Below are 26,885 nucleotides of genomic sequence, written 5' to 3' on the forward strand. Positions count from 1 at the left end.
TGAAGTCAGCAGAGAGCAGACTTCAGTCCGCTCTCTGCTGAAAACAGGTCACAGGAGTGTAAAACGAATTGCACTCCTATGACCCATAGGAGAAGCCCAGCCAAACAAGCTCAGGCTGGACTTCTCCTTTAAGGAGAGAGTTGCAGTAGTCGAGGCGGGAAATAACCAAGGAGTGAAATATCTGCTTTTTTTTGGTGTCGTTAGTCAGGAAGGGGCGAATTCTGGAGATGTTACAGAGGTTAAGGCGACATGATTTAGCCAGTGATTGGATATGGGGGCTGAAGGAGAGGTCAGAGTCAAGGATTACACCCAGGACCCTGGCATGTGTGGAGGGACCAATGGTTGTGCTGTGTTGTTGATCTTAATGGTTAAGTCATGGAGGGGGGGGGACCGGGAAAGAGGAAATATTACAAGCTCAGTGTATGAAGATTGAGTTTGAGAAAGTGGTGTGACATCCATACCGAGATGTCATTCAGTAAGTTTGTCGTCCGTGAGGAGATCGAGGGGGTGAGTTGAGGAGTAGAGAATAGATCTGGGTGTCGTTGGCATAGAGGTGGTATTGGAAGCCATGGCAGGTTATCAACTGGCCCAGGGCAGAGGTATAGAGAGAGATATATCACACATTATAATAATTGATCGTCTAATTATTGATGTTGGTATTATTATTTGATTGCACTAAGGTTATTATTGGTGGCTACATTAGCAGTTTTATAATAACTATATATTACCCATATTTATTATAAATGATAATTAAAACAAACTTTTATATATGTTTATGTTCCAAATACTTGGAAAAATACTATTATTTTTATTTATTCATTGTAAATGTGTGTATATAAATGTGTATAAAATATAAATCTATAGATATAGATCTATATCTATATATAAATAAATAATTAAAATGATAAAATTAAAACTATTTAACATGATTTTTATTGGTTATTTTGTATTATTATTATTAGGAATAGGCTCTAGTGATCATTGGGGTTTGTGTGGGACTGGTGGGCGTGGCCTGTGCCTAGGGCGAAGGCGTGTTCCGGCAGGCGTGAACTATATATCACACACAGACACATATATATATATATATATATATATATATAAATAATAATTAAAACAAACTTTTATATATGTTTATGCTACATATACTTGGAAAAATACTACTAACAGTACTTGTTTTTTATTATAAATGTGTGTGTATAAATAATGTGTATAATATATATATATATATATATATATATATATATATATATATGTATATATATATATAAATAATGATGATGAAATTAAAACTATTTAACATGATTTTTATTGGTTATTTTTATTATTATTATTAGGAATAGGCTCTGGTGATCATTGGTGGGTTTGTGGGTACTGGTGGGTGTGGCCTGTGCCCAGGGTGGGGGCGTGCTCCAGGGGTGTGAATTATATATCAAACATGATTATATTAATTGTTCATCTAATTATTAATATTGGTATTATTATTTGATTGAACTATGGTTATGATTGGTGGCTATATTAGCAATTTTATAATAACCATATACAGTATTACACATATTGATTATAAATAATAATTAAAACAAACTTTTATATATGTTTATGCTACATATACTACTATTAGTACTTGTTTTTTTATTAATTATAAATGTGTGTGTATATAAATAATGTGTATAATATATATATCTATATAAATTATAAATAAATAATAATGATGATGACATTAAAACTATTTAACATGATTTTCATTGGTTATTTTAATTTTTATTATTAGGAATGGGCTCTGGTGATCATGGGGGGGAGGGGGGGTTGTGTGTGACTGATGGGCGTGGCCTGTGCCCAGGGTGGGAGGTGTGAATTATATATTATAATTGGTGGTTATACTAGCAATTTTATAATAACTATATATTACACATATTGATTATAAATACCGGTAATAATTATACCAAACTTTTATATATGTTTATTCTACATATACTTGGAAAAATACTATTATTAGTACTTTATTTTTATTAATTATAAATGATAAATGTGTGTGTATATAAATAATGTGTATAATATATATTATATATATATTATTATTATTATATTATACGAGATTTATATAGCGCCAACAGTTTACTCAGCGCTTTACAATGTATAAGGGGGACAACACAATTACAGTATAGTTCAATACAAAAGGTACAGGAGGATAAATATATAATAATGATGATGAAATTAAAACTATTGAACTATTATTAGGAATAGGCTCTGGTGATCATGGGGGGGGGGGGGGGGGGTTGTGTGTGACTGATCAGTGTGGCCTGTGCCCAGGGTGGGGGGTGTGAATTATATATTATGATTGGTGGCTATATTAGCAATAACTATATATTACACATATTGATTATAAATAATAATTATATCAAACTTTTATATATGTTTAATCTACATATACTTGGAAAAATACTACTATTATTACTTTATTTTTATGAATTATAAATGTGTGTGTGTGTGTATAAATAATGTGTATAAGATATAAATATATATATATATATATATATATATATATATATATATAAAAATAAATAATAACAATGAATTGTGTATATAGTACAATAGTGTACATAATAGAGTAATATATATATATATATATATAAATAATGATGATGATGAAATTAAAACTATTTAACATGATTTTTATTGGTTATTATTAGGAATAGGCTCTGGTGATCATTGGGGGGGGAGGAGTTGTGTATGACTGATGGGCGTGGCCTGTGCCCAGGGATGGGAGGAGGGGGGCGTGCTCCGGCGGCGTGTCGCGCGCAGGCCCCTCCCCTGAGCGGAGGCGGCGGAGAGTGCGCAGGCGCGCTCACGTGACTTCTCCTCAGCGGCTGTTGCGTCGGTTTGTTTTCGCAGCCATTTTGTGTGGCATTACTGGGAAAAAAAAAAAAAAAAAAGAAGGAGGAAGGATCGGAAGCCTCCAGTGGCGGAGAGCGCGGCGGAGGCGGCCAGCTGTCACAGCCTCTCCCTTCCCCCCTCCTCCCCCGTCCTTCACATCCCGACACCGAACCCGGCCTCCTCCTCCTCCGGCAGGATGATGAAGATGATGAAGAGGGGGACGTGCCGCCGAGCCCAGCCGGGGAGAAGCAGCCGCTGCGCCTGAGGTGAGTGAGTGAGGGGAGGTCCGGGGATGAGGCCTGTGTGTGGGGGGAGGGATGTGTCCGGAGCGCAGTGCGGACTCCCCGGGATCTCACCCCCTCCTCCTCCTCCTCCGGGCCCCGCGGAGCGGACAGGGCGCGCTGCGACTTGTAGTTCCTCGGTGGCCCGGAAGGGGGCGGTCCCTGTGTACAGCCCCGTCCCGGGCGGTGATAGGACGGACGGGGCGGCCTGTATCCAGGGGGGGATCCTAGTCTGCCTCTGCCGGGGTGGAGGACATCAGTCTGCGGTGACAGGGCGCTCTGGGCCTTGTGGTGCCTCACATAAGGGGGGAGGGGGGCTCCTGGAGTCTGCCGCAGGGCATGCTGTGAATTGTAGTTCTACAGTACAGAGGGACCTCCCATCATACCGGGGATAGAATGAATGGGGGAGGAGGACTGTGTGCCCTCTGATTGGTGGACAGTGACAGGGCATGCTGGGAGTTGTAGTTCTCCGTCAGCTGCCGTATCTGTATCTCTATGGAGGGATCTCATATCATACTGGCTGTAGAATGAATGGAATGGTCTGTATACAGTCTGGTGACAGGGCATGCTGGGAATTGTAGTTCTACTGCAGATGGCCTATATATATAATATATCTATATCATATATGTAGATCTCTCTCTCTCTCTCTCTCTCTCTCTCTCTCTCTCTCTCTCTCTCTCTATATATATATATATATATATATATATATATATATATATCTATCTGTGGAGGGATTTCATATCGTATTGGAATGAATGAGATGGCCTGTATACACTCTGGCTGGTGACAGGGCATGCTGAGAGTTATAGTTTTTCATCAACTGGAATATATATCTATAGATAGAGAGCTATCATAGAGATATATATATATATATATAGATATAGAGAGAGATCTTCTATCATGCTGGTAGTAGAACGAATGGGATGGCCTGTATCCATGGGGTCTTATACTCTGCCACCTGATTGGTCAGTAGTGACAGGGCATGCTGGGAGTTGTAGTTCATCAGCCAGCAGAGCATGTATAACCTTATGGGGGGGGGGGGGGGGCGGCTCTTCCATCATGCTGGGAGTTGTAGTTCTCCATCAGCTGGCGTATCTGTATTTGGAGGGATCTTGCATCATATTGGCTGTAGAATGAATGGGATGGCCTGTATAGACTCTGGTGACAGGGCATGCTGGTACTTGTAGTTCTACTAGAGCCAGCAGATAGATGGATGGAGATATATAATATCACTATCTGTGGAGGGATTTCATATCATATTGAAATGAATGAGATGGCCTGTATACACTCTGATGGTTGGTGACAGGGCATGCTGAGAGTTATAGTTTGTATATAGTTTTTATAGTTATAGCTCCATCATATAGTCTGGTGGGCAGGGCATGCTGGGACTTATAGTTCTACTGATATATATATATATAAATTTCTATCTCTCTCTGTGGAGGGATTTCATATCGTACTGGTATTGGAATGAATGGGATGGCCTGTACACGCTCTGGTTGGCTGGTGACAGGGCATGCTGGGAGTTGTAGTTCTACAGCCACTGCTTGTCTATGGAGGGACCTCCCAGCATGCTTCTGAACAAACGAATGGGATGGCTTTTGTACAGTCTGGTTGGCTGGTGACAAGGCATGCTGGGACTTGTAGTTCTCCATCAGTTGGCATGTGTGTATATCTATCTCTATGGGGGGGAGGGGTCTCCCATCATACTGGCAGTAGAATGAATGAGAAGGACTGTGTACACTGTAAGTGGTGGACAGTGACAGGACATGCTGGGAGTTGTAGTTCATCATCAGCCATATATAACCCTATGGGGGACCTTCCATCATGCTGGTAATAGAAGGAATGGGGTAGACTGTGTACACTCTGGATGGTGACAGGGTGTGCTGGGAGGTGTAGTTCCTTATTAGCTGTAGAGTGTGTGTATATATGTATACATATTATGAAGGGATCTTCTGTCATGCTGTTGAAAGAATGAATGGGATGCACTGTGCACATTCTGGTTGGCTGGTGACAGGGCATGCTGGGACTTGTAGTTCTTTAGCCGGCGGAGCATATATAACCCTATGGGGGGATCTTCCATCGTGCTGGTAGTAGAATGAATGAGGGACAGGGTACACTCTGGTTGGCCAGTGACATGGCATGCTGGGAGTTGTAGTTCTCCATCAGCTGGGGTATACAGTGTATATATATCTATGGAGGGATTTCATACTGGCAGTAGAATGAATGAACCTGTGTACACTCTCTAAATGGGGGACAGTGACCAGGCATGCTGGGAGTTGTAGTTCTTCATCAGCCGGCAGATTATGTATAACCCTATAGGTGGATGTTCCATCGTGCTGGTGATGGAAGGTATGGGACAGACTGTGTACACTCTGGTTGGATGGTGACAGGGCATGGTGGGAGTTGTAGTTCCTTATCAGCTGTAGTGTGTGTGTGTGTGTGTGTGTGTGTGTGTGTGTGTGTGTGTGTGTGTGTGTATAGCTTTATGAAGGGATCTTCTATCATGCTGGTGAAATAATGAATGGGATGGACTGTGTACACTCTTTTTGGCTGGTGACAGGGCTTCTAGGACTTGTAGTTCTTCAGCCGGCGGATATAACCCAATGGGGGATTTTCCATCGTGCTGGTAGAATGAATGAGAAGGACTGTGTACACTCTGATTGGAGGGCAGTGGCAAGGCATGCTGGGAGTTGTAGTTCATTGTCATCTGGAGTATATATACAGTATCTCACAAAAGTAAATACACCCTTCACATTTTTGTAAATATTTTATTCTTCTATCTTTTCACATGACAACACTGAAGAAATGACACTTGTCTACAATGTAAAGTAGTGAGTGTACAGCTTGTATAACAGTGTAAATTTTCTGTCCCCTCAAAATAACTCAACACACAGCCATTAATGTCTAAACCACTGGCAACAAAAGTAAGTACACCCCTAAGTGAAAATGTCCAAAGTGTCAATATTTTTGTGTGGCCACCATTATTTTCCAGCACTGCCTTAACCCTCTTGGGCATGGAGGTCAACAGAGCTTCACAGGTTGCCACTGCAGTCCTCTTTCACACCTCCATGACGACATCACAGAGCTGGTGGATGTTAGAGACCTTGCGCTCCTCCACCTTCCATCTGAGGATGCCCCACAGATGCTCAATAGGGTTCAGGTCTGGAGACATGCTTGGCTAGTCCATCACCTTTACCCTCAGCTTCTTTAGCAAGGCAGTGGTGGTCTTGGAGGTGTGTTTGAGGTAGTTATCATGTTGGAATACTGCCCTGCGGCCCAGTCTCTGAAGGGAGGGGATCATTCTCTGCTTCAGTATATCACAGTACATGTTGGCATTCATGGTTCCTTCAATGATCTTTAGCTCCCCAGTGCCGGCAGCACTCATGCAGCCCCAGACCATGACACTCCCACCACCATGCTTGACTGTAGGCAACACTTGTCTTTGTCCTCCTCACCTGGTTGACACCATCTGAACAAAATAAGTTTATCTTGGTCTCATCAGACCACAGGACATGGTTCCAGTAATTCATGTCCTTAGTCTGCTTGTCTTCTGCAAACTGTTTGTGGGCTTTCTTGTGTATCATCTTTAGAAGAGGCTTCCTTCTGGGATGACAGCCATGCAGACCAATTTGATGCAGTGTGCGGCGTATGGTCTGAGTACTGACAGGCTGACCCCCCACCCCTTCAACCTCTGCAGTAATGCTGGCAGCACTCATACGTCTATTTCCCAAAGACAACCTCTGGATATGACGCTGAGCACGTAACCTCAACTTCTTTGGTGGACCATGGCGAGGTCTGTTCTGAGTGGAATCTGTCCTGTTAAACCGCTGTATGGTCTTGGCCACCGTGCTGCAGCTCAGTTTCAGGGTCTTGGCAATCTTCTTATAGCCTAGGCCATCTTTATGTAGAGCAACAATTCTATTTTTTTGGATCCTCAGAGAGTTCTTTGCCATGAGGTGCCATGTTGAACTTCCAGTGACCAGTATGAGAGAGTGAGAGCGATAACACCAAATTTAACACACCTGCCCCCCATTCATACCTGAGACCTTGTAACACTAACGAGTCACATGACACCAGGGGGAGGGAAAATGGCTAATTGGGCCCTATATGGACATTTTCACTTAGGGGTGTACTCACTTTTGTTGCCAGCGGTTTAGACATTAATGGCTGTGTGTTGAGTTATTTTGAGGGGACAGCAAATTTACACTGTTATACAAGCTGTAAACTCACTACTTTACATTGTAGCAAAGTGTAATTTCTTCAGTGTTGTCACATGAAAAGATAGAAGAAAAGATTTACAAAAATGTGAGGGGTGTACTCACTTTTGTGAGATACTGTACATCTCTATGGAGGGATTTTACACTCTGCTGATAGTATAATGAATGGGAAGGCCTGTATGTATGGGGTCTTATACTCTGCCATCTGATTGGTCAGTAAGAACAGGGCATGCTGGGAGTATTAGTTCATCAGCCAGGGGAGCATATACAACTCTAAGGGTGTATCTCCTATCATGCTGGTAGTAGAATGAATGGGAATGCTGTATACACTCTGGCTGGTGACAAGGCAGCTGGGGTATCTTTATGGAGGGATCTCCCATCATGCTGGTAGTAGAATGAATGGGATGGCCTGTATCCATGGGGTCCTATACTCCTGCCACCTGATTGGTCAGTAAAAATAGGGCATGCTTGGAGTTGTGGTTCCTCACCCGGCAGGGCATTAATAACCATATAGGTGGATCTTCTATCATGCTGGTGATAGAATGAATGGGACAGACTGTGTACACTCTGGTGGACAGTGACAAGGCATGCTGGGAGTTGTAGTTCTTCATCAACTGGAATATATAAATCTCTATGGAGAGATCTTCCATCATGCTGGTAGTAGAATGAATGGGATGGCCTGTATCCATGGGGTCTTATACTCTGCCACCTGATTGGTCAGTAGTGACAGGGCATGCTGGGAGTTGTAGTTCATCAGCCAGCGGAGCATGTATAACCTTATGGGGGGGGCTCTTCCATCATGCTGGTAGTGGAATGAATGGGATGGCCTGTATCTATTGGCTTATACTCTGCCACCTGATTGGTTAGTAAGAATAGGGCATGCTGGGTGCTGTAGTTCATCAGAGCATATATAGCCCTATGGATGGGGGGATCTTCCATCAAGCTGGGAGTGGAATGAATGGTGCTTCCTGTATCTATAGCGTTTTATACACAGTAACCTTTGTAATCATTGGACGGTCAGTGACAGATCATGCTGGGACTTGTAGTGCTTGTATAATGGGATCTCCATGTGGTCTTATATTCTGCCACCTCATTGGTCAGTAGTGACTGGACATGCTGGGAGGAGTTGTTCATTAGCTGGATGAGTATTTTTTAACCCTATGGGGGGATCTTCTATTATGCAGGTAGTTGAATGAATAAGGTGGTCTTTATCTTTGAGGTCTTGTGCTATGATTGTATAATGATCGATGAGTAGTGATAGGGCATGCTGGGACTTGTAGTTCTTCAGGAGCAGCTTGTATACTCCTGATAAAGGACCTTTCATGCTGGCATTAGAATGAATGGTATGACCTGTATCCACAGGACCTTATACAATCTGTAGGCTAATAATTGGTCAGCAGTGACAGCGCATGCTGGGAATTGTAGTTTTATAGCCACTGAAGTGACAGCACTTTGTATGGCTCTATGAAGGCACCGCCCATAATGCTATAAACTGAATGAGATGACCTGTATCCATGGGGTCTTATTCAATGCCACGTCATTGGTCAGTTGCAACTGGACATGCTGGGAGTTGTAGTTCTTCATCAGCTGGAGGAGCGTGTGTACCAATATGAGGGGGGGGAAATCTTCCATCATGCTGGTAGTAGAATAAATGGGATGACCTGTATCTGTGGGGTCTTGTGCTCTGCCGCCTCTATAATCATATAATTGGTGAGCAGTGACCAGGCATGCTGGAACTTGTAGTTCTTCAGAGGCTGGCAGAACGACAGCCTGTACAGTCTTATGAAGGGATTTCCCATCATGGTGGTATTAGAATGAATGAGATGGGGTCTCTTACTCTGTCACCTGTATAGTAATAAATGTTGAGTAGTGATGGAGCATGCTGGGAATTGTAGTTCCTAAACAGCTTGTATTGCTCTGTGAAGGGATCTCCCATCATGCTGGTAGTAGAATAAATGAGATGACCTGTACTCACTGGAGTCTTCTAGTCATCGATTTTTATAGTAGTAGTGGACGGAGGGTGTTGGTGATTAGTGACGGGGCATGCTGGGACTTGTAGTTTTTAAGTGGTTGGAGGAACAGCGGCTCTATACAGTGTTATGAAAGGATATCCTATCATGTTGGAAGCAGAATGAATGAGATGGCCTGTATCTGTGGGTTCTGTTGCTCCATCACCTGTATCGTAATAAGGGTTGAGTAGTGACAGAGCATGCTGGGAATTGTAGTTCTTCCACGGGGGTATATAGCCCTGTGCAGGCATCTCCTATCATGCTGGCAATAGAATGAATAATATGGCCTGTATTATTGGGGCTCTTCTACTTTGCCACATATGTAATAATTGGTGAGCTGTGAAAGGGCATGCTGGGAATTGTAGTTCTTTCTTTGGTTGTATAGCTTCATGAAGGGGCCTACCATCAGGCTAGCAGTACCACAAATCAGATGGACTGCACCCATGGGGTCTTATACTCTGCTGCCTGTATAATAATTTATTGATAATAGGGCATGCTGGGAGTTGTAGTTCTTCCTTGGGGTTTATGGCTCCATGAAGGGGCCTACCATCGGGCTAGTAGTAAAATAAATGAGATGGCACCCATGGGGGTCTTAAAGCCATCTGTTTATACAGTAATAATGGGAGGAAGGCGTGGTTGAGTAGTAACAGGCATGCTGAGAATTGTAGTTCTTCAGCGGCTTTTAAGAATAGATCTTCCATCATTCTGACAAAAGACTGAATGGGATGGTCTATATTGATGCGGACATTATACCTGTCACCTGTATAATAATCATTGGTGAGTAGTGATGGGAATTGTAGTTCTTCAACAGCTGGAGCAGCAGCAGCTTGTACACTCCTATTGAAGAATCCTCCATCATGCTGGTAGTAGACTGAATAAGAAGGCTTTTATCTAAGCAGTCTTATGCTCTGCCCTCTGTATAACAATAATTTGCAAGTAGTGATGGGACATGCTGGCACTTGTAGTTCTTTAGTTAATAATTTGCAAATAGTGACGGGACATGCTGGCACTTGTAGTTCTTTAGTGACTCGTACAGTCTTATGATGGGGGGTAGAATGAATGAGTTGGCCTTTAGCTATGAGGTCTTTTACCTTGCCACCTGTACAATAATTGGTGAGTAATGAGAGGGCATGCTGGCACTCATAGTTCTTCTGGAGCAGCCCTATGTAATTCCTTATTAGAGGATCTTCCATCATGCTGGTAGTAGAATAAATGAGGTGAGCCGTACCCAAAAAGTCTCTTACTCTGCCGCCTCGATTATAAGTAATTGGTGAGTAGTGAGAGAACATGCTGGGACTAGTAGTTCTTTATCATATTGAGCTTTTATAAGCCTTTTGGGGGACCTCCCATCATGCTGGAGATAGAATGAATGAAGTGGCCTGTCTCTTGTATTGCTATATACGGGATATCTCATTATGTGGTCAATGGAATGAGTGAGATGTTTGTGTTCATTGGGTTTTAGACACGGCCACCTCCTATCATGCTGAGACTTGTAGTTCTTCAGGAGCAGCTTGTATACTCCTAATAGGGGAACCTCTCGTCATGCTGGAGATAGAATGAATGAAGGGGTCTGTATCTCTGGGGTCTCTTGTATTACTTTATAAAGGAATCTTCCATCATGCGGTCAATGGAATGAGTGAGATGGTTTGTTTTCATTGGGTTTTATACACGGCCACCTCCTATAATGATTAGTGACAGATCATGCTGAGACTTGTAGTTCTTCATGAGCAGCTTGTATACTTTTAATAGGGGACCTCTCCTCATGTTGGCAATGGAATGAATGGTATGACCTGTATCCACAGGACTTTATACAACCTGTATGCTAATAATGGGTCAGCAGTGATGGCGCATGCTGGGAATTGTAGTTGTATAGCCACTGAGGTGACAGCACTTTGTATGGCCCTATGATGGCATTGCCCTTAATGCTGGCAGTAGACTGAATGAGATGGACTGTATCCATGGGGGGTCTTGTCTTATACTCTGCCACCTATATAGTAGTAATTGATCAGTATTAGTCACAGCATATGCTGAGACTTGTAGTTCTGTCCTAAAAGCAGTTTGTATGGCCGCATGTAATAATTGCCCATCCTGCTGGCAATAGAATTCATAAATAGTCGGTCTCCATGGGGTCCTTTACACTGCTACCCGTATAGTAATAATTGGTGAGTAGTGACAGCTCATGCTGGGAATTGTAGTTCATCGGCTGAAGTGGCTGCAGCTTTATGGTATCTTCCATCACGCTGGTAGTAAAATGAATGCAATGGCTTGTACCCAGGGGGTCTTGTATTGTACAGTACCTGTATAGTAACAATAGACAGAGGGTGTTGGTAAATGGTGACATGCTGGGATGTGTGGTGCGGCTGGAATCAGGTTTCTCCAATTCTACCAGCGATATGATAAACAGGATGGCCTGTATCTATGGGCTCAGGGATTCTGCCTGTGTAATTGATGGATGGTGTTGATCTATTGTGACAGGGCATGCTGTGATTTGTGGTGACTCTGGCAGCAGATTGCCTGGTTCTGGCAGGGCTTCCCTCATCCTGCCAATAATATAATGAATAGGGGTTGCTTGTATCTATGGAGTTACTATATTCTCCTATTGCCGTACCAGTAACAGAGGAAGGTGATTGGTCTGTAGTGAAAAGGCATGCTGGAGCTTGTAGTAACTCGACAAATGAAGGGGCACAGGGTTGTACAGTCCTAAGAGGGGTCCCATCGTCTGTCAAGAGAGGTTGATGAATGGTATGGACAGGCTTCCATATTCTGTCATTGTCATACCAGTAATGAATGGTATGGGTCTGTAGTGATGGGGGATATTGGGATATGTGGTGCTGCCACTGTCATACCAGTAATGAATGGTATGGGTCTGTAGTGATGGGGGATATTGGGATATGTGGTGCTGCCACTGTCATACCAGTAATGAATGGTATGGGTCTGTAGTGATGGGACATGTTGGGATATGTGGTGCTGCCACTGTCATACCAGTAATGAATGGTATGGGTCTGTAGTGATGGGACATGTTGGGATATTTGGTGCCACCACTGTCATACCAGTAATGAATGGTATCGGTCTGTAGTGATGGGACATGTTGGGATATGTGGTGCCGCCACTGTCATACCAGTAATGAATGGTATGGGTCTGTAGTGATGGGACATGTTGGGATATGTGGTGCCACCACTGTCATACCAGTAATGAATGGTATGGGTCTGTAGTGATGGGGGATATTGGGATATGTGGTGCCGCCACTGTCATACCAGTAATGAATGGTATGGGTCTGTAGTGATGGGACATGTTGGGATATGTGGTGCCGCCACTGTCATACCAGTAATGAATGGTATGGGTCTGTAGTGATGGGACATGTTGGGATATGTGGTGCTGCCACTGTCATACCAGTAATGAATGGTATGGGTCTGTAGTGATGGGGGATATTGGGATATGTGGTGCTGCCACTGTCATACCAGTAATGAATGGTATGGGTCTGTAGTGATGGGACATGTTGGGATATGTGGTGCTGCCACTGTCATACCAGTAATGAATGGTATGGGTCTGTAGTGATGGGACATGTTGGGATATTTGGTGCCACCACTGTCATACCAGTAATGAATGGTATCGGTCTGTAGTGATGGGACATGTTGGGATATGTGGTGCCGCCACTGTCATACCAGTAATGAATGGTATGGGTCTGTAGTGATGGGACATGTTGGGATATGTGGTGCCACCACTGTCATACCAGTAATGAATGGTATGGGTCTGTAGTGATGGGGGATATTGGGATATGTGGTGCCGCCACTGTCATACCAGTAATGAATGGTATGGGTCTGTAGTGATGGGACATGTTGGGATATGTGGTGCCGCCACTGTCATACCAGTAATGAATGGTATGGGTCTGTAGTGATGGGACATGTTGGGATATGTGGTGCTGCCACTGTCATACCAGTAATGAATGGTATGGGTCTGTAGTGATGGGACATGTTGGGATATGTGGTGCTGCCACTGTCATACCAGTAATGAATGGTATGGGTCTGTAGTGATGGGACATGTTGGGATATGTGGTGCTGCCACTGTCATACCAGTAATAAATGGTATGGGTCTGTAGTGATGGGACATGTTGGGATATGTGGTGCCGCCACTGTCATACCAGTAATGAATGGTATCGGTCTGTAGTGATGGGGATTGTTGGGATATGTGGTGCCTTTGTCAGCAGATTGTCCGGTTCTTATCACCCTACCACTAATTGGGTGAATGAGATGGCCTGTATCTCTGGGCTTCCATAATCTGCCATTGTGTTCCTAGTAATAGATGAATGGATGGTAATGGTTTGTAGTGAGAAGGCATGCTGGAATATGTGGTACCTCTGACAGCATATTGTCCAGATCTGATTGGGTTTCTCTCATCCTGCTTGTGATGAATGGGTTGGCCTGTATCTATGGACTCCTGTACTCTGCCTCTGTCATATTGGTAATGGAGGAAGAGTATTTGTTTGTAGTGACAAGGCATGCTGGGGCTAATAGGACCCCAACAGGGTCCTAATAGGGGTTCCATCATCTGCCAGTGACAGGATTAGCGTGGTGGCCTGTATCTATGGGCTCCCAGGTTCTTCCACTTTCATAGTGGTAATGGATGGGGGGTATTCGTCTACAGTGACAGGGGAATCGGCAGTGTCAAGGCATGCTGGTTCCTGCAGTTCCTGGGAGCTGGAAGGGCGGTAGGTTAGGCAGATGTTCTATCCCCCCTCCCCCCCCCCCCCCTTATCTGTGATGGTGTAAATGGAGCCAGTTATTTAAATGGGATGTTATACCACTGAATGGATGTACTGGGATTAGTAGTTCCTTTTCGTAGAGTGTTTTCCATCCTGACAGTAATAGTGATTGGTATATTTTGGACCTTACATCCTGTACATTTTATTAGGCAGGAAGGGTGAGCATTTCTCCCAGTAGTATTTTAGTGTCTGAATGGACAGCAGAATGTCCATGACAGTGGCAGCCCCAGTCTGCATGTGTGGGGGTGGTAAATGTAATAAAAGGAAATGGGGCTTCCTAGGGAATTTCTTTTCAGTTTTTTTCCATTCTTGCCGTTTGCTTCACCAGCCTGATGATGATGAGTGGGGTGTGCAGCTTCTGGGGGTTTCCATTTCCTGGGGTGTGCTCAGCTTATGAGGGGTCCCATTTCCTGGGGTGTGCTCAGCTTATGAGGGGTCCCATTTCCTGGGGTGTGCTCAGCTTATGAGGGGTCCCATTTCCTGGGGTGTGCTCAGCTTATGAGGGGTCCCATTTCCTGGTGTGTGCTCAGCTTATGGGGTCCCATTTCCTGGGGTGTGCTCAGCTTATGAGGGGTCCCATTTCCTGGGGTGTGCTCAGCTTATGGGGTCCCATTTCCTGGGGTGTGCTCAGCTTATGAGGGGTCCCATTTCCTGGGGTGTGCTCAGCTTATGGGGTCCCATTTCCTGGGGTGTGCTCAGCTTATGAGGGGTCCCATTTCCTGGGGTGTGCTCAGCTTATGGGGTCCCATTTCCTGGGGTGTGCTCAGCTTATGAGGGGTCCCATTTCCTGGGGTGTGCTCAGCTTATGGGGTCCCATTTCCTGCGGTGTGCTCAGCTTATGGGGTCCCATTTCCTGGGGTGTGCTCAGCTTATGGAGGGGGGGTCCCATTTCCTGGGGTGTGCTCAGCTTCTGGGGGGGGTCCCATTTCCTGGGGTGTGCTCAGCTTCTGGGGGGGTCCCATTTCCTGGGGTGTGCTCAGCTTCTGGGGGTTCCCATTTCCTGGGGTGTGCTCAGCTTATGAGGGTTCCCATTTCCTGGGGTGTGCTCAGCTTTTGGGGGGTCCCATTTCCTGGGGTGTGCTCAGCTTTTGGGGGGTCCCATTTCCTGGGGTGTGCTCAGCTTTTGGGGGGTCCCATTTCCTGGGGTGTGCTCAGCTTTTGGGGGTCCCATTTCCTGGGGTGTGCTCAGCTTTTGGGGGGTCCCATTTCCTGGGGTGTGCTCAGCCTCTGGGGGGGTCCCATTTCCTGGGGTGTGCTCAGCTTCTGGGGGTTCCCATTTCCTGGGGTGTGCTCAGCTTATGAGGGTCCCCATTCCCTGGGGTGTGCTCAGCTTCTGGGGGTTCCCATTTCCTGGGGTGTGCTCAGCTTCTGAGGGTTCCCATTTCCTGGGGTGTGCTCAGCTTTTGGGGGGTCCCATTTCCTGGGGTGTGCTCAGCTTTTGGGGGGTCCCATTTCCTGGGGTGTGCTCAGCTTTTGGGGGGTCCCATTTCCTGGGGTGTGCTCAGCTTTTGGGGGGTCCCATTTCCTGGGGTGTGCTCAGCTTTTGGGGGGTCCCATTTCCTGGGGTGTGCTCAGCTTTTGGGGGGTCCCATTTCCTGGGGTGTGCTCAGCTTTTGGGGGGTCCCATTTCCTGGGGTGTGCTCAGCTTTTGGGGGGTCCCATTTCCTGGGGTGTGCTCAGCTTTTGGGGGGTCCCATTTCCTGGGGTGTGCTCAGCTTTTGGGGGGTCCCATTTCCTGGGGTGTGCTCAGCTTTTGGGGGGTCCCATTTCCTGGGGTGTGCTCAGCTTTTGGGGGGTCCCATTTCCTGGGGTGTGCTCAGCTTTTGGGGGGTCCCATTTCCTGGGGTGTGCTCAGCTTCTGGGGGGTCCCATTTCCTGGGGTGTGCTCAGCTTCTGGGGGTCCCAGTTCCTGGGGTGTGATCGGGTTATGAGGGTATCCAGTTCCTGGGGTGTGATCGGGTTATGAGGGTATCCAGTTCCTGGGGTGTGTTCAGCTTTTGGGGGTTCCCATTTCTGGGGGGGCGCTCAACTTATGAGGGTACCCATATCCTGGGCGATGCTCAGCTTATGAGGGTACCCATTTATTTCCTGGGGTGTGTTCAGCCTTACTTACCTGATCCTCTGCTCCCGCAGGCTCCTCTGTGCTGCTAGACTGGTCCCCTGCTGCCAGACTGGTCCCCCGCTGCCTCTTCTCCCCTGCGCTCCATTGGTCTAAGGATCCTCTGGCATCATCAAGACCGATGCAGGGACCACAGCCCTGCGTTGGATGTGAAGATGCTGAAGAACAGTGCAACGCTGGAGCATGGGGGATCAGGTAAGTTAAACTAATTTGAAATCACTTCGACATAAACAAACAGTTAACCCTTGCAGTGTGGCCAGCAGGCGGAGGGTTTTTAGGTACCCTGTAGTTGCTGTAATAGTCATAATAACTGTAGAGGTTTATCTGGGGACTCGTTTATCTTGCTAATGTTAGGTGAGCGGGAGAAGATTGTTTTTTAGGTAATTCCATCTTTTTAGGTGTCCAGCTTGTGACAACAAGTTGCATTTGTTGTTATTTTGGGATGTCTTCAATGTTGGAGCTCCTCCCGTGTACTTTAGAGTTCAGGAGGTCTCCAAACTACGGCCCTCCAGTTGTTCAGGAACTACAATTCCCATCATGCCCCTAGTCATGTCTGTGGATGTCAGAGTTTTACAATGCCTCATGGGAGGTGTAGTTCCGGGACAGCTGGAGGGCCGTAGTTTGGAGATCTCTTCTGTAGGGGACGTGTTTTGGGGGGCTCCAGCATGCAGGTTTGATATTATGGATGGGGCTTGTTTGTGGAAGGGTTGTTTTTTGGTAGGTGTGTTTTTGATTACTGGGTAGGTGGTGTGTCTATGATGGTTTTATGACATGGAGATGTGAAGTTGGGTAATCCGGACAGTGTTGGTAAAGGACGGTACATGCAGATTGTCCTGTTACTGGAATTCTTTTGGGTTAATGTTAAGGAGAGGGATACTTGTTCTGGCAGAAATGGGGTTAATTATTTGTGTGCAGGTGATGTGTCCTGTCCTAATAATAGAGGGGGGGGGGGGGGCATGCAGACGGTCTGTCCTGGTGGTGTTGGGGGGTGTTTGATGTTCTGGAGATCACAAAGCAATATTCTGGTGCAGTTTCCATTCATTGCTGTGACTTGAAGCTCTTCTCATCTGCAGAGGAGGCCTTGCTGCAATCTGCCCGCTGTATTGCACGACGCACTGCCTTCTAGTCCTCACCGGTTTACCTGTTTTTTTTTGTTTTGTAACGGCACCAAGTCTCTGGGCATCAATAAATTATTTATCGGGTAAATATTTGTGCAGCATCTTTCCTGACTCCTCTGACGTCTTTAACCCCGTGTTATATTTCAGGTGCCGAGCAAGCATGTTTTATGATTTTGTGGCTCACAAGTGTCACTGTTTTAGGCTTTTAGTGTTTACTTTCCAAAATTTGCACTGTTTATCAATAGGCCGGATTTGCAACTTTATGCAGAAAGCAGTCACCTATGGCAGTGGTTCTCAACCTCAGTCCTCAAGTACCCCCAAACAGGCCATGTTTTCAGGTTTTCCTTTATCTTACACGGGCGCTTTCAGAGTCAATGGCTTGGTGTTTTGGAAAGCCGTTTATCTAGGAGAAATTCCCAAAACATGGCCTGTTGGGGGTACTTGAGGACCGAGATTGAGGGCCACTGACCTATGGTGACCAGTCGGCAATCTGTGGTGACCTATATAGATTTCTTATTGGTTGCTGTGCAGGTCATTGTGGTCCTTATTACTGGCTTAGCCAAAAAAATAAAAAATATATAAAAATGCCAATATAAAACAGCTGTTAACTTTCATTTGTATGATCTGTTTTCTTTGCAGTAGTTATACAAATATGAAGTAAAATGTTTCATAAGGAAGTTGTGTTTTTTTTTTTTTTTTTGTCAAAATAAAGTTTTTATTGAATGGAAATAATATTAGGATACCTTGGGGGTTATTTATGAAAGGCAAATCCACTTTGCACTGAAAGTGTACTTGGAAGTGCAGTCGCTGTAAATCCGAGGGGTAGATCTGAAATGAGGGGAAGCTCTGCTGATTTTATCATCCAATCACGTGCTAGCTAAAATTGCATGTCCCCCTCTGATCTACAGCAACTGCACTTCCAAGTAAAGTGGATTTGCCTTCAGTAAATAACCCCCCTTGTTTGAGCAATGTTTACAACAGATATCACAAAAAACAAACAAAGTTCATAATGTGGGATTATTTGCTTATTAAATAACACTAATGGTAACTTACAATGTGAATCATCCAGACAATTTACTGTTAATTACAGTATAAAACCAATACATAGATTGGGCAAAGGGGCGGGTTGTGGAAGGATGGGAAGATTAGTCTTTTAAAACAGCGGTCACCAACCAGTGGTCCGTGGACCAATGATGGTCCATGAGAAAATTCTGGTGATTCCCCCCCCCCCCCCCCCCCCAGGGGTTCTGCCACAGATCAACATTGTTGGGGGATGTATACCGCCCAATGCTTCCAGTGGTGTTCTCAATGCGAGCTGACAGTCAGTACTCTGTAGTTCCGGCTCCTGTGAACTCAGAGGGAGGTGACGGGAGTAGTGCAGAGAGTGGGGGACTTCCAGTGGCAGTGCTGATCAGACTGGGATGGAGGTTGAGCACATGGCTAAATAAATGATGAGTCTGTGTAAGGCAGTGGTGTGATGCAGAGTGCGGGGGGGGGGGGCGCAGAGAGCTGGAGTATTGTGAGTTTAAGGCAGCAGTGTGATCTGGGGGGGGGGACAGGCAGAGAGCCCGGACATTGTGTGTGTATAAGACATGTAAAATTAATGTTAGTGGTCTGCGGTATTCAAAATTGTGAGCTAGGTGGTCCATGAGGTCTGAAAGGTTGGCGACTGTTGTTTTAGAGGGTTCTAGGGAAGTTGTGAACTTGGAGGTAGGGGTTACCACCCGCCTGTTGGTTTACGCTCGACTGCCATGCGATCCGCCAGACAGATGTAGAATGGATCCCCATCCTTCTGTTTTTAGTGGATAGGAAGGGATCGGATGTAGGCGGGTGTCGGACACATGTCCATATACACTTGCCGCTCCATAGAGGGAATTAAGGATCTGGCCTGCCTGAAAAAAGGGACAGTAGGGCACGATTGGTCTGCTAATGTGAAAGGGTCATATATTTTTTAACAAGTCGGGACTAAGCACCCCCCCCCTAACAGCCACCCTTGTTCATTAGGATTGTCCGTACTGGCTACAGTCTGATCCTCTGCAACAGCACCTAGAATACTAAAAGTTTGACTAACCGGCGGTTCATTTTAAGGCACATACTGTATATTCAGAAAATTAGTTCTAGACTTCTGCCTGTGATAAACTTGTTTGATACTACTAACTTCTGAGTATATCAGTTATCTGCTTTTATTATAGCATATTGGGGTCTACTTGTAGTATGTATATGGTTCTGGTATGACGTCTTCTATGCTCCATCTTAGTGACACCATCAGGGGTTTACTTCCGTCCCTTTTCACACTGGGGCGGTTGGTGTATCGGCGATAAAGCGCCGCTATTTTTTAGCGGCGCTTTACCGTCTATTTCGCGGGGCTATTTGGCCACTAGCGGGGGTGCTTCTACCCCCCCTCCCCACTAGCAGCCGAGAAAGGGTTGAAACCACCACAAAGCGCTGCTGCAGCAGCGCTGTGCCGGCCGTATAGCCGCGCTGCCCCATTGATTTCAATGGGCAGGAGAGGTGAAGGAGCGGTGTATACACCGCTCCTTCACCGTTCCAAAGATCCTGCTAGCAGGACATTTTTTAGCGTCCTGCCAGCGCACCGCTCCAGTGTGAAAGCCCTCGGGGCTTTCAAATTGGAGAGACAGGAGCGGCTCTTTCAGGGCGCTTTGTGCCTGCAAAGCGCCCCAGTGTGAAAGGGGTCTTAGCAAAATGTATCAATCACTGTATAATATGGAGCTTTATATACTCATTTGTACTCGGAGTCAGTTGGACATTTACCTGAAAGTTTAGTAGACAATTCAGTCAACAGTAGAGAGACCCATTTAGTATTTTTCTTAACTTGCATAGAGTATAAGACTATATAGAGGGGAAATTCACTGCATACCATCCAAAATAAACACCAGATAAACAAATGGCATTCCTTGGGGAATAAGGCTAACTTCTGAAAGTGTCAGGCAGGCCTGTGTGTGTGTGTGTGTGTGTGTGTGTGTGTGTGTGTGTGTGTGTGTGTGTGTGTGTGTGTGTGTGTGTGTGTGGCCTTCAAAAGGGGCTGGAAAACTGGACAGTGACTACTTGTGAACAAGGAGCCGCTGTAACCCACAAACTCACATCTTTTGCCAAACAAGCCAGACGGCATGGAGCGGTACCGGGCTTACAGGAAGAGGAACTATAGTCTCTGATGTTTTTTTGGGGGGTATAAATGAAAAAAGAGCAGCATAATGTAAATAACCTGATCAGTGTGTTGGCCCTGGTTCACACCAGTGCTGCTTAGAGATCGCGGTACTTCGTTGCGGCTTCCAACTTCAACAGATGTCTATGCAAGTTGCAATGACATCCCAAAAAAGTAGTGCAGGAACCGCAACGATTTAAATGGTTTCATTGTCGGAAATGGGGGTGGTGGGACTTGTCATGCAATTTTGAACTGTCAAATCGCTTGACAAATCACACCAGCGTTATCCAGGGCTTTAAAGTTTTAATGGCACCGCTTTCATACATAATTATAATATATACATGACCATCAGAATAGCCAGACTTGCTTATTACATACATATCCTCAGCGTCCTAGTTTTGCTTTCCTTGATCCTCTTATCGCAAACCACAAATCAAAAAGATTTGTGTCCAATGCGGTACAACAGATTTCCTGCATGTATGGCACAGCACTGAACACTGTCAGATAGAGACCATGTGGCCTTAGACTGCGTAGGCTTCAGGTGACACGAGGAAGAATGAGCCCAGCAGGTATGAGTGAGGCCTCGTACACACCGGACGTTTATAATAACGTTCTAAAAACGCCAGTAGCTTTGCAGTGAGTTTTTCAATGTTTTTGCAATAGCGTTTTTAGTGTTTTTCTTTTTTTCCAATGCATCAAAAACCCTGTTGAGACTCCTTTTTGAGAGTTTTTTTGACATGAAAGTATGCATGGCATACTAGCACATTATGTGCCACTTACCTGCACACGAAGCCCACAATGTTCCCACTGGAGGCCGCAACCATCTTCGCCCCTCTTCCTTCCGGGGCTGCGGACTCCGGCTCTGTGACTGTCCGGAGTCGTGTGACGTCACTCTCGCGCATGTGTGTGGAAGCCACCAGTCACGGCACGCGCTAGTGAAAAAATGGCATGGAGAGCCGATTACATCACCGGCGCACTACAAGGTAAATATCTCGGCGCACATTTAGGAGATATTTACTGTATCTCTAGGTAAGCCTTATTATAGGCTTACTTAGAGGTACAACTTCCGCATTGGGGGTTTACAACCACTTTTAAAGGGTTAGTTCACCTTTACCAAAAAAAACTGCCTATAAAAACAAAACTGCAGCTTTGACTAAAGTTAAATAATGCCTTTGCTATAGGTATAGGCCATTTATGTACCTCGTGGCTGGAAAACTCCCCGTCCCAGCTATTACTGTTCACCTCCACCATCACAGGAGCAAGTTCTCCAACACGGAGTTCAGAGCTACTGCATCGGGTGAGAGAGGGAATGGGGGGGGGGGGGGATGTTGGTTGAATCTGAGAGAGATCTCACTCCTGCCTCTCCTCCCGCCTCCTCTAAGCAACATCCTGGGGCGTTTTCCAGTCAGGCTTCATTAGGTATGTAAATGGCCGACACCTATAGCAAGGGCATTATTACGTTTTTGGTCACAGCTGCACTGCTTGTTTTTCACCTTTTGGTAAAGGTAAACTATGCCTTTTTTAGCCTAGGTTCACATTGGAGTGATTTGGCATGCGATTTGATATGCCAAATCGGTGGCTATTTCCGGCTACGGCACAGATTCCCAAAAGTAGTTTCTGTTCTACTATTTGCGACTTCGGGGTGCGATTTTTGTATAGACATCTGTGCATGAACCCACACAGATGACTCTGAAATCTCCCCTCCCCCCGAGGTTGTTCTGACATGCGGGAACTTCCACGATTTCAATCCCGCTGTCAGTGTGAACCTGGGTTGAAGGATTAACTTCGGGCATCAAGTCCCCTCCCAACTACTTAAAGTAACATTAAACCTTCGTTTTTTTTTTTTAAATTTAAAATAAACATGTTATACTTGCCTTCTCTGTACAGTGGTCTTGCACAGAGCAGCTCCGATTCTCCTTTTCTGGGGTCCCCATCGGCTCTCCACGACCCTTCTCTTCGGTGAGTGACCCCATAAAAAGCTGCTTTCCATGGGTCCACCCTGTCTGTGTCTATTAACACAGACTGGGCTACTTGGCCCCGCCCCCAGCTCCTTCTTTGCAGCGCTTTATTGACAGCAGTGGGAGCCAATTTGCCCAATGGGGAGGGACTCGGCGGCAAGAGCCGCTGCTTTCATGCATGTGGCTAGATTGAATCGGGCTCAGGTAAGAATAAGGGGGGAGGGGGGCTGGGGGGATTCTACAGCAGAGGAGGTCTTTTACCTTAATGCATAGAATACATTAAGGTAAAAAAAAAATACTTTAAAAAACTTTACAACCACTTTAAGGAAAGTCCTGAGTCTACTCTTTTCAGATTGGGAGGATCCATCTCCAGATGACCACATTGCTACCTGGGTGACACGGACACTTCCTATTGGCTGGGGTCCTCTCAGACTCCAAAAGACTGCATAGTGTGATGTCACAGTGAGGTGGCCTGTGAAGAGTAAACACAGACTGCATAACAGCTCTCTACGTCCTGGAAGAGGTACCAGTGAGGAGGGGCACTATATAGAGGACTTGGGTCAGTAAGAGAGGTTTTTTACAGCTTTATTAAAAAACAAAAAAAAGTGAAAGAGGTTGGAGGGAGAAACAGGAAGAGGGTTTACATTACTTGTGGGCCTTTATTTAAAAATAGACACTTACTAGTAATTAACTTCTCTGACTGCATGCGAGTTCCAGGTCAGTGACTCGAAGTAGCAACAGTCCAGCAAAGGCAACGTTTTTTTTTTGGAAGTCTTTCCACTTTGTTGCATCTTTTCTATTATCCTTTACTCTGCAATGAGTGCGAGACCACCAATTTGTATCTGCTTAGTTGCTACATATAGTAATAAATTAAAGTGGTTGTAAACCCTTACAGACCACTTTAATCTACAGGTAAGCCTAGATTAAGGCTTACCTGTAGGTGCTTGAAATATCTCTTTAACCTACACGGTTAAGGCGATTATTTTCCTAAAAACAGGCACCGATGTCTATGGTGCATGCGCACTGAGCGTGCCCTTAGTAAAGGCGATCATGCCATCACTGACTGCTCCTGCGCGCATGCGCCGGAGTGCTGTCATCGCTGCTCCAGCCAGTCACAGCACCGGAGCAGCAATACCCGGAAGTCACTCCGGGTATCATGGCGGTGACGGAGGAGGTGAATGAGGGTCGCTTCGGGGGCTTCGATCTCAGGTAATTAATTCATAATGAGCTAGTATGCTAGAGAGGGTTTACTTCCTCTTTAAAGTCTCCATGATGAAGTGCCACCTCCTACTTGCCAGAGTGGTCCTTGTTTGACCAAGTCTTCAGTCCTGGCTAATTGCTGGATGGATTTGAATTTGCTTAACGGCTGGCTTTTCATGCAGAACAGCAGGAGGCTGGCGGAAATGGGTGCCATCACTTGGTACAGACCCTATAAACCAGGGATTTGCAAACTGTGGCCCTGCCAGCTGTTGCAAAACTACAAGTCCCATCATGCCTCTGGGTGTCATGCTTGTGGCTGTCAAGAGTCTTGCTATGCCTCATATGAATTGTAGTTCTGAAGCAGATGGAGGGGCACAGTTTGCATATCCCTGCTATAAATTAATGTAAACCTTTGAAAAAAAACAGAGCTGTTATGACAGGGAATGTGGGAGGTGCCATTGCAATTTTTTTTTTTTCAATTTCTTTATTTATACAAATAAAGCATCCAACAAAGCAGTGCATTCTATAACAGCAGCAACACCTCATAACAGGTTGTGTTGTACAAGAGGAGCCATATAGAGAATGTACACAATATACAGAGTACCACAATATTTTTTTTACTTTCTGCTACAAAACACATCCAATAGAAAAAAAAAAAATTGAAAAAAATCAAATGACTTATTTAGACCGATTCTGCTACTTATTTTTGGTAAAAAAAAAAAATCCCAATAAGCGTATATTGATTGGTTTGCCCAAAAGTTATGTTTACAAACTATGGGATATTATTTTATTTATTTATTTATTTTACTAGTAATGGCGGTGATCAGCGACTTATAGCGGGACTGCGATATTGCGGTGGACCTTTCCAACGCGAACTGCCACTTTTTGGGGACTAGTGACACTAATACAGTGACCAGTGCTGGAAAAAAAAAAACGCTATCAGTGTCGCTGTACTAATGACACTGGCTGGGAAGGTGTTAGAGGAAGTAAACTTCCATCTTTAAATTTTATATAGAGATAGAGAGATCTCTCTCTCTCTCTCTCTCTCTATCTATCTATCTATCTATCTATCTATCTATCTATCTATCTATCTATCTATCTATCTATCTCTCATCTCTCATCTCTCATCTCTCATCTCTCATCTCTCATCTCTCATCTCTCATCTCTCATCTCTCATCTCTCTCCTCTAGAGATCGATCTAATAAGGCTTCCTTAGAGGTAGTGTAAATATCTCCTAAATGGTTGCCGTTTAGGAGATACTTACTGTACATGCAGCCAGTGACATCGCTGGTGCATGCGCTCTGAAGGAACGGCCACCCTTGCCATTCCTCCAGAGCCCTGTGCCATGACCGCCGGCTTCCGTGTGCATGACATCATCGCAGCTCTGGCCAGTCAGAGCTGGAGTCTGCAAACCTGAAGGCAACTCCGGGTGAAGATGGAAGATGTCTCCAGCGATCGCATCGCTGGAAAGTTTCGTTTTCAGGTAAGTGTCACATAATGTGCTAGTATGCGATGCATACTAGCACATTACGCCTTTTGCCTTGGAGGTAAGAAAAAAAAAAAAAGAAAGTGCTGCGGTTTACAACCGCTTTAACATCAGGGGCGACAAAGGGTTAACGGTGTTCCTGACCAGTGTTTGTGTACTGTGGGAGGTGCTTTCACTAGGGGAAGACATGGATCCTAGTCCCTGTATTGCAGAGACCATTCTGCATCTCTGCTGAATGATCGGTGGGTGCTGGCAGGCACTGAGTCCAGGGTACCCGCCGCTGGGCTTCACACACGGTGGAAGCGACCCGCCCGTGGCGTGCATACCCAGAAGAGCTGGATCACGTGTGTGTGTGTGTGTGTGTGTGTGATATGTATTTATTATTACTATACAGGATTTATATAGCGCCAACAGTTTACGCATCGCTTTACAACATCTATCTATCTATCTTATCTATCTATCTATCTATCTATCTATCTATCTATCTATCTATCTATCTATCTATCTATCTATCTATCTATCTATCTATCTAATGATTCAGTGCAGAGGTGGCACCCTGTAGCAGTGAGACTTCTATAGGGCGGACCTTAAGCGATTAAACACAAGTTGGCAATGGCAGCTCCCATTTTCTCTTCTCGCTCGTCCACTTTAATATCTGCTTTGCCAGGGTTGGACACACTCCAACAGACATCCATATATATATATTTTTTTTATTTTTTCTTGAGCCTTTTCTGTTATTGTCAAGGGAGCACTTTACTTTCACCCTCTTCACCTAGAATGGACTGAGAACTACACCAAGTGGTCTAACCCCAGTGCTCTGCATCCCTCTGTTTTATAATTGTTAGTATCTCCTCCTGGCCCTCACACCTGCGTTGATATGTTGCAGGACTTTGGCTCGGCTGCCGTCTCCCTGCATATCCTGTGTGCTATCTGCTTAATAAATAGGTCAGGGGGATGCATGTGGATAAGCTGTGTCACCATTATATCACTTTCACCAATATGTTCCTTGGTCTTCCGGCATTCTTAAGCACATATTGCTTTGGGAATTGATATGATAACAGTCTGTTTTCTCTAGCAAAGTAATAATTGCTAAGAACTGTCACATACTGATCCAACCTTGTACCTCCAGTTAGATTTTATTATGGGTGTGAATATTGAATTATCTCGAGTGCCTCCCCCCCACCATAAATCCATCCAAATCTGGCTCGTCAGTTGATGTAAGTTGGCTTATCTGGCCGTCTTGCGTTTCAGACACTTAGCCCCCCCCGGTTCATGCTGCTGCGACTTGAGAATTCAAAGTCGTATGACAAGTCGCGCCCCATTAACAGCAATGGAACTGTTCTAATCAGTGCGACTCAAGTCGCTCCGACTTAAGAAAAAAGGTTCCTGCACTACTTTTGGTGTAACTTCTTAACCACGACTTGCATTGTCTTCTGTTAAAGAAGTCGTATGTAAGCCGCGATGAAGTCGCGCAGGGATGTCGGATTTAAAGTCGCAGCAATGTGAACAGGGGCTCAGATTAACTGATTACATTTATGTATTCAAACTTTAGATTTAGTTGTCTTGTATGTTTGTTGTTCTGTATTTATTCCCTAATGAAAGTGCATCAGATTCCATAGAGACTGGTAGGTGGAATTCCTGAGATTATTTTAACAGTTTGGTAGCCGAGTGGTTAGCGCTTTTGTCTTACAGCTCTGGGTTAAC

At 45.1% G+C, this 26,885-nt stretch overlaps 1 protein-coding gene across 2 annotated transcripts in view; it reads left to right on the forward strand.

The window, feature by feature from the left end:
• Positions 1-2,809: 2,809 nt before the first annotated feature.
• Positions 2,810-26,885, forward strand: part of LOC141110390 (dual specificity tyrosine-phosphorylation-regulated kinase 1B-like) — a 130,936-nt gene continuing 106,860 nt past the window's right edge. Inside the window, exons 1-2 of one of the 2 annotated variants that reach the window (XM_073601714.1) lie at positions 2,810-3,137; positions 16,271-16,451. In XM_073601714.1, the coding sequence (XP_073457815.1) occupies positions 16,412-16,451 (40 nt within the window). In that variant the 5' untranslated portion in view covers positions 2,810-3,137; positions 16,271-16,411. The remainder of the gene's footprint in view (positions 3,138-16,270; positions 16,452-26,885) is intronic. The other variant, XM_073601715.1, reaches the window with a different exon arrangement.

The sequence above is a fragment of the Aquarana catesbeiana genome, linkage group LG10 (genome assembly GCF_042186555.1).
Source record: "Aquarana catesbeiana isolate 2022-GZ linkage group LG10, ASM4218655v1, whole genome shotgun sequence".
Lineage (NCBI taxonomy): Eukaryota > Metazoa > Chordata > Amphibia > Anura > Ranidae > Aquarana > Aquarana catesbeiana.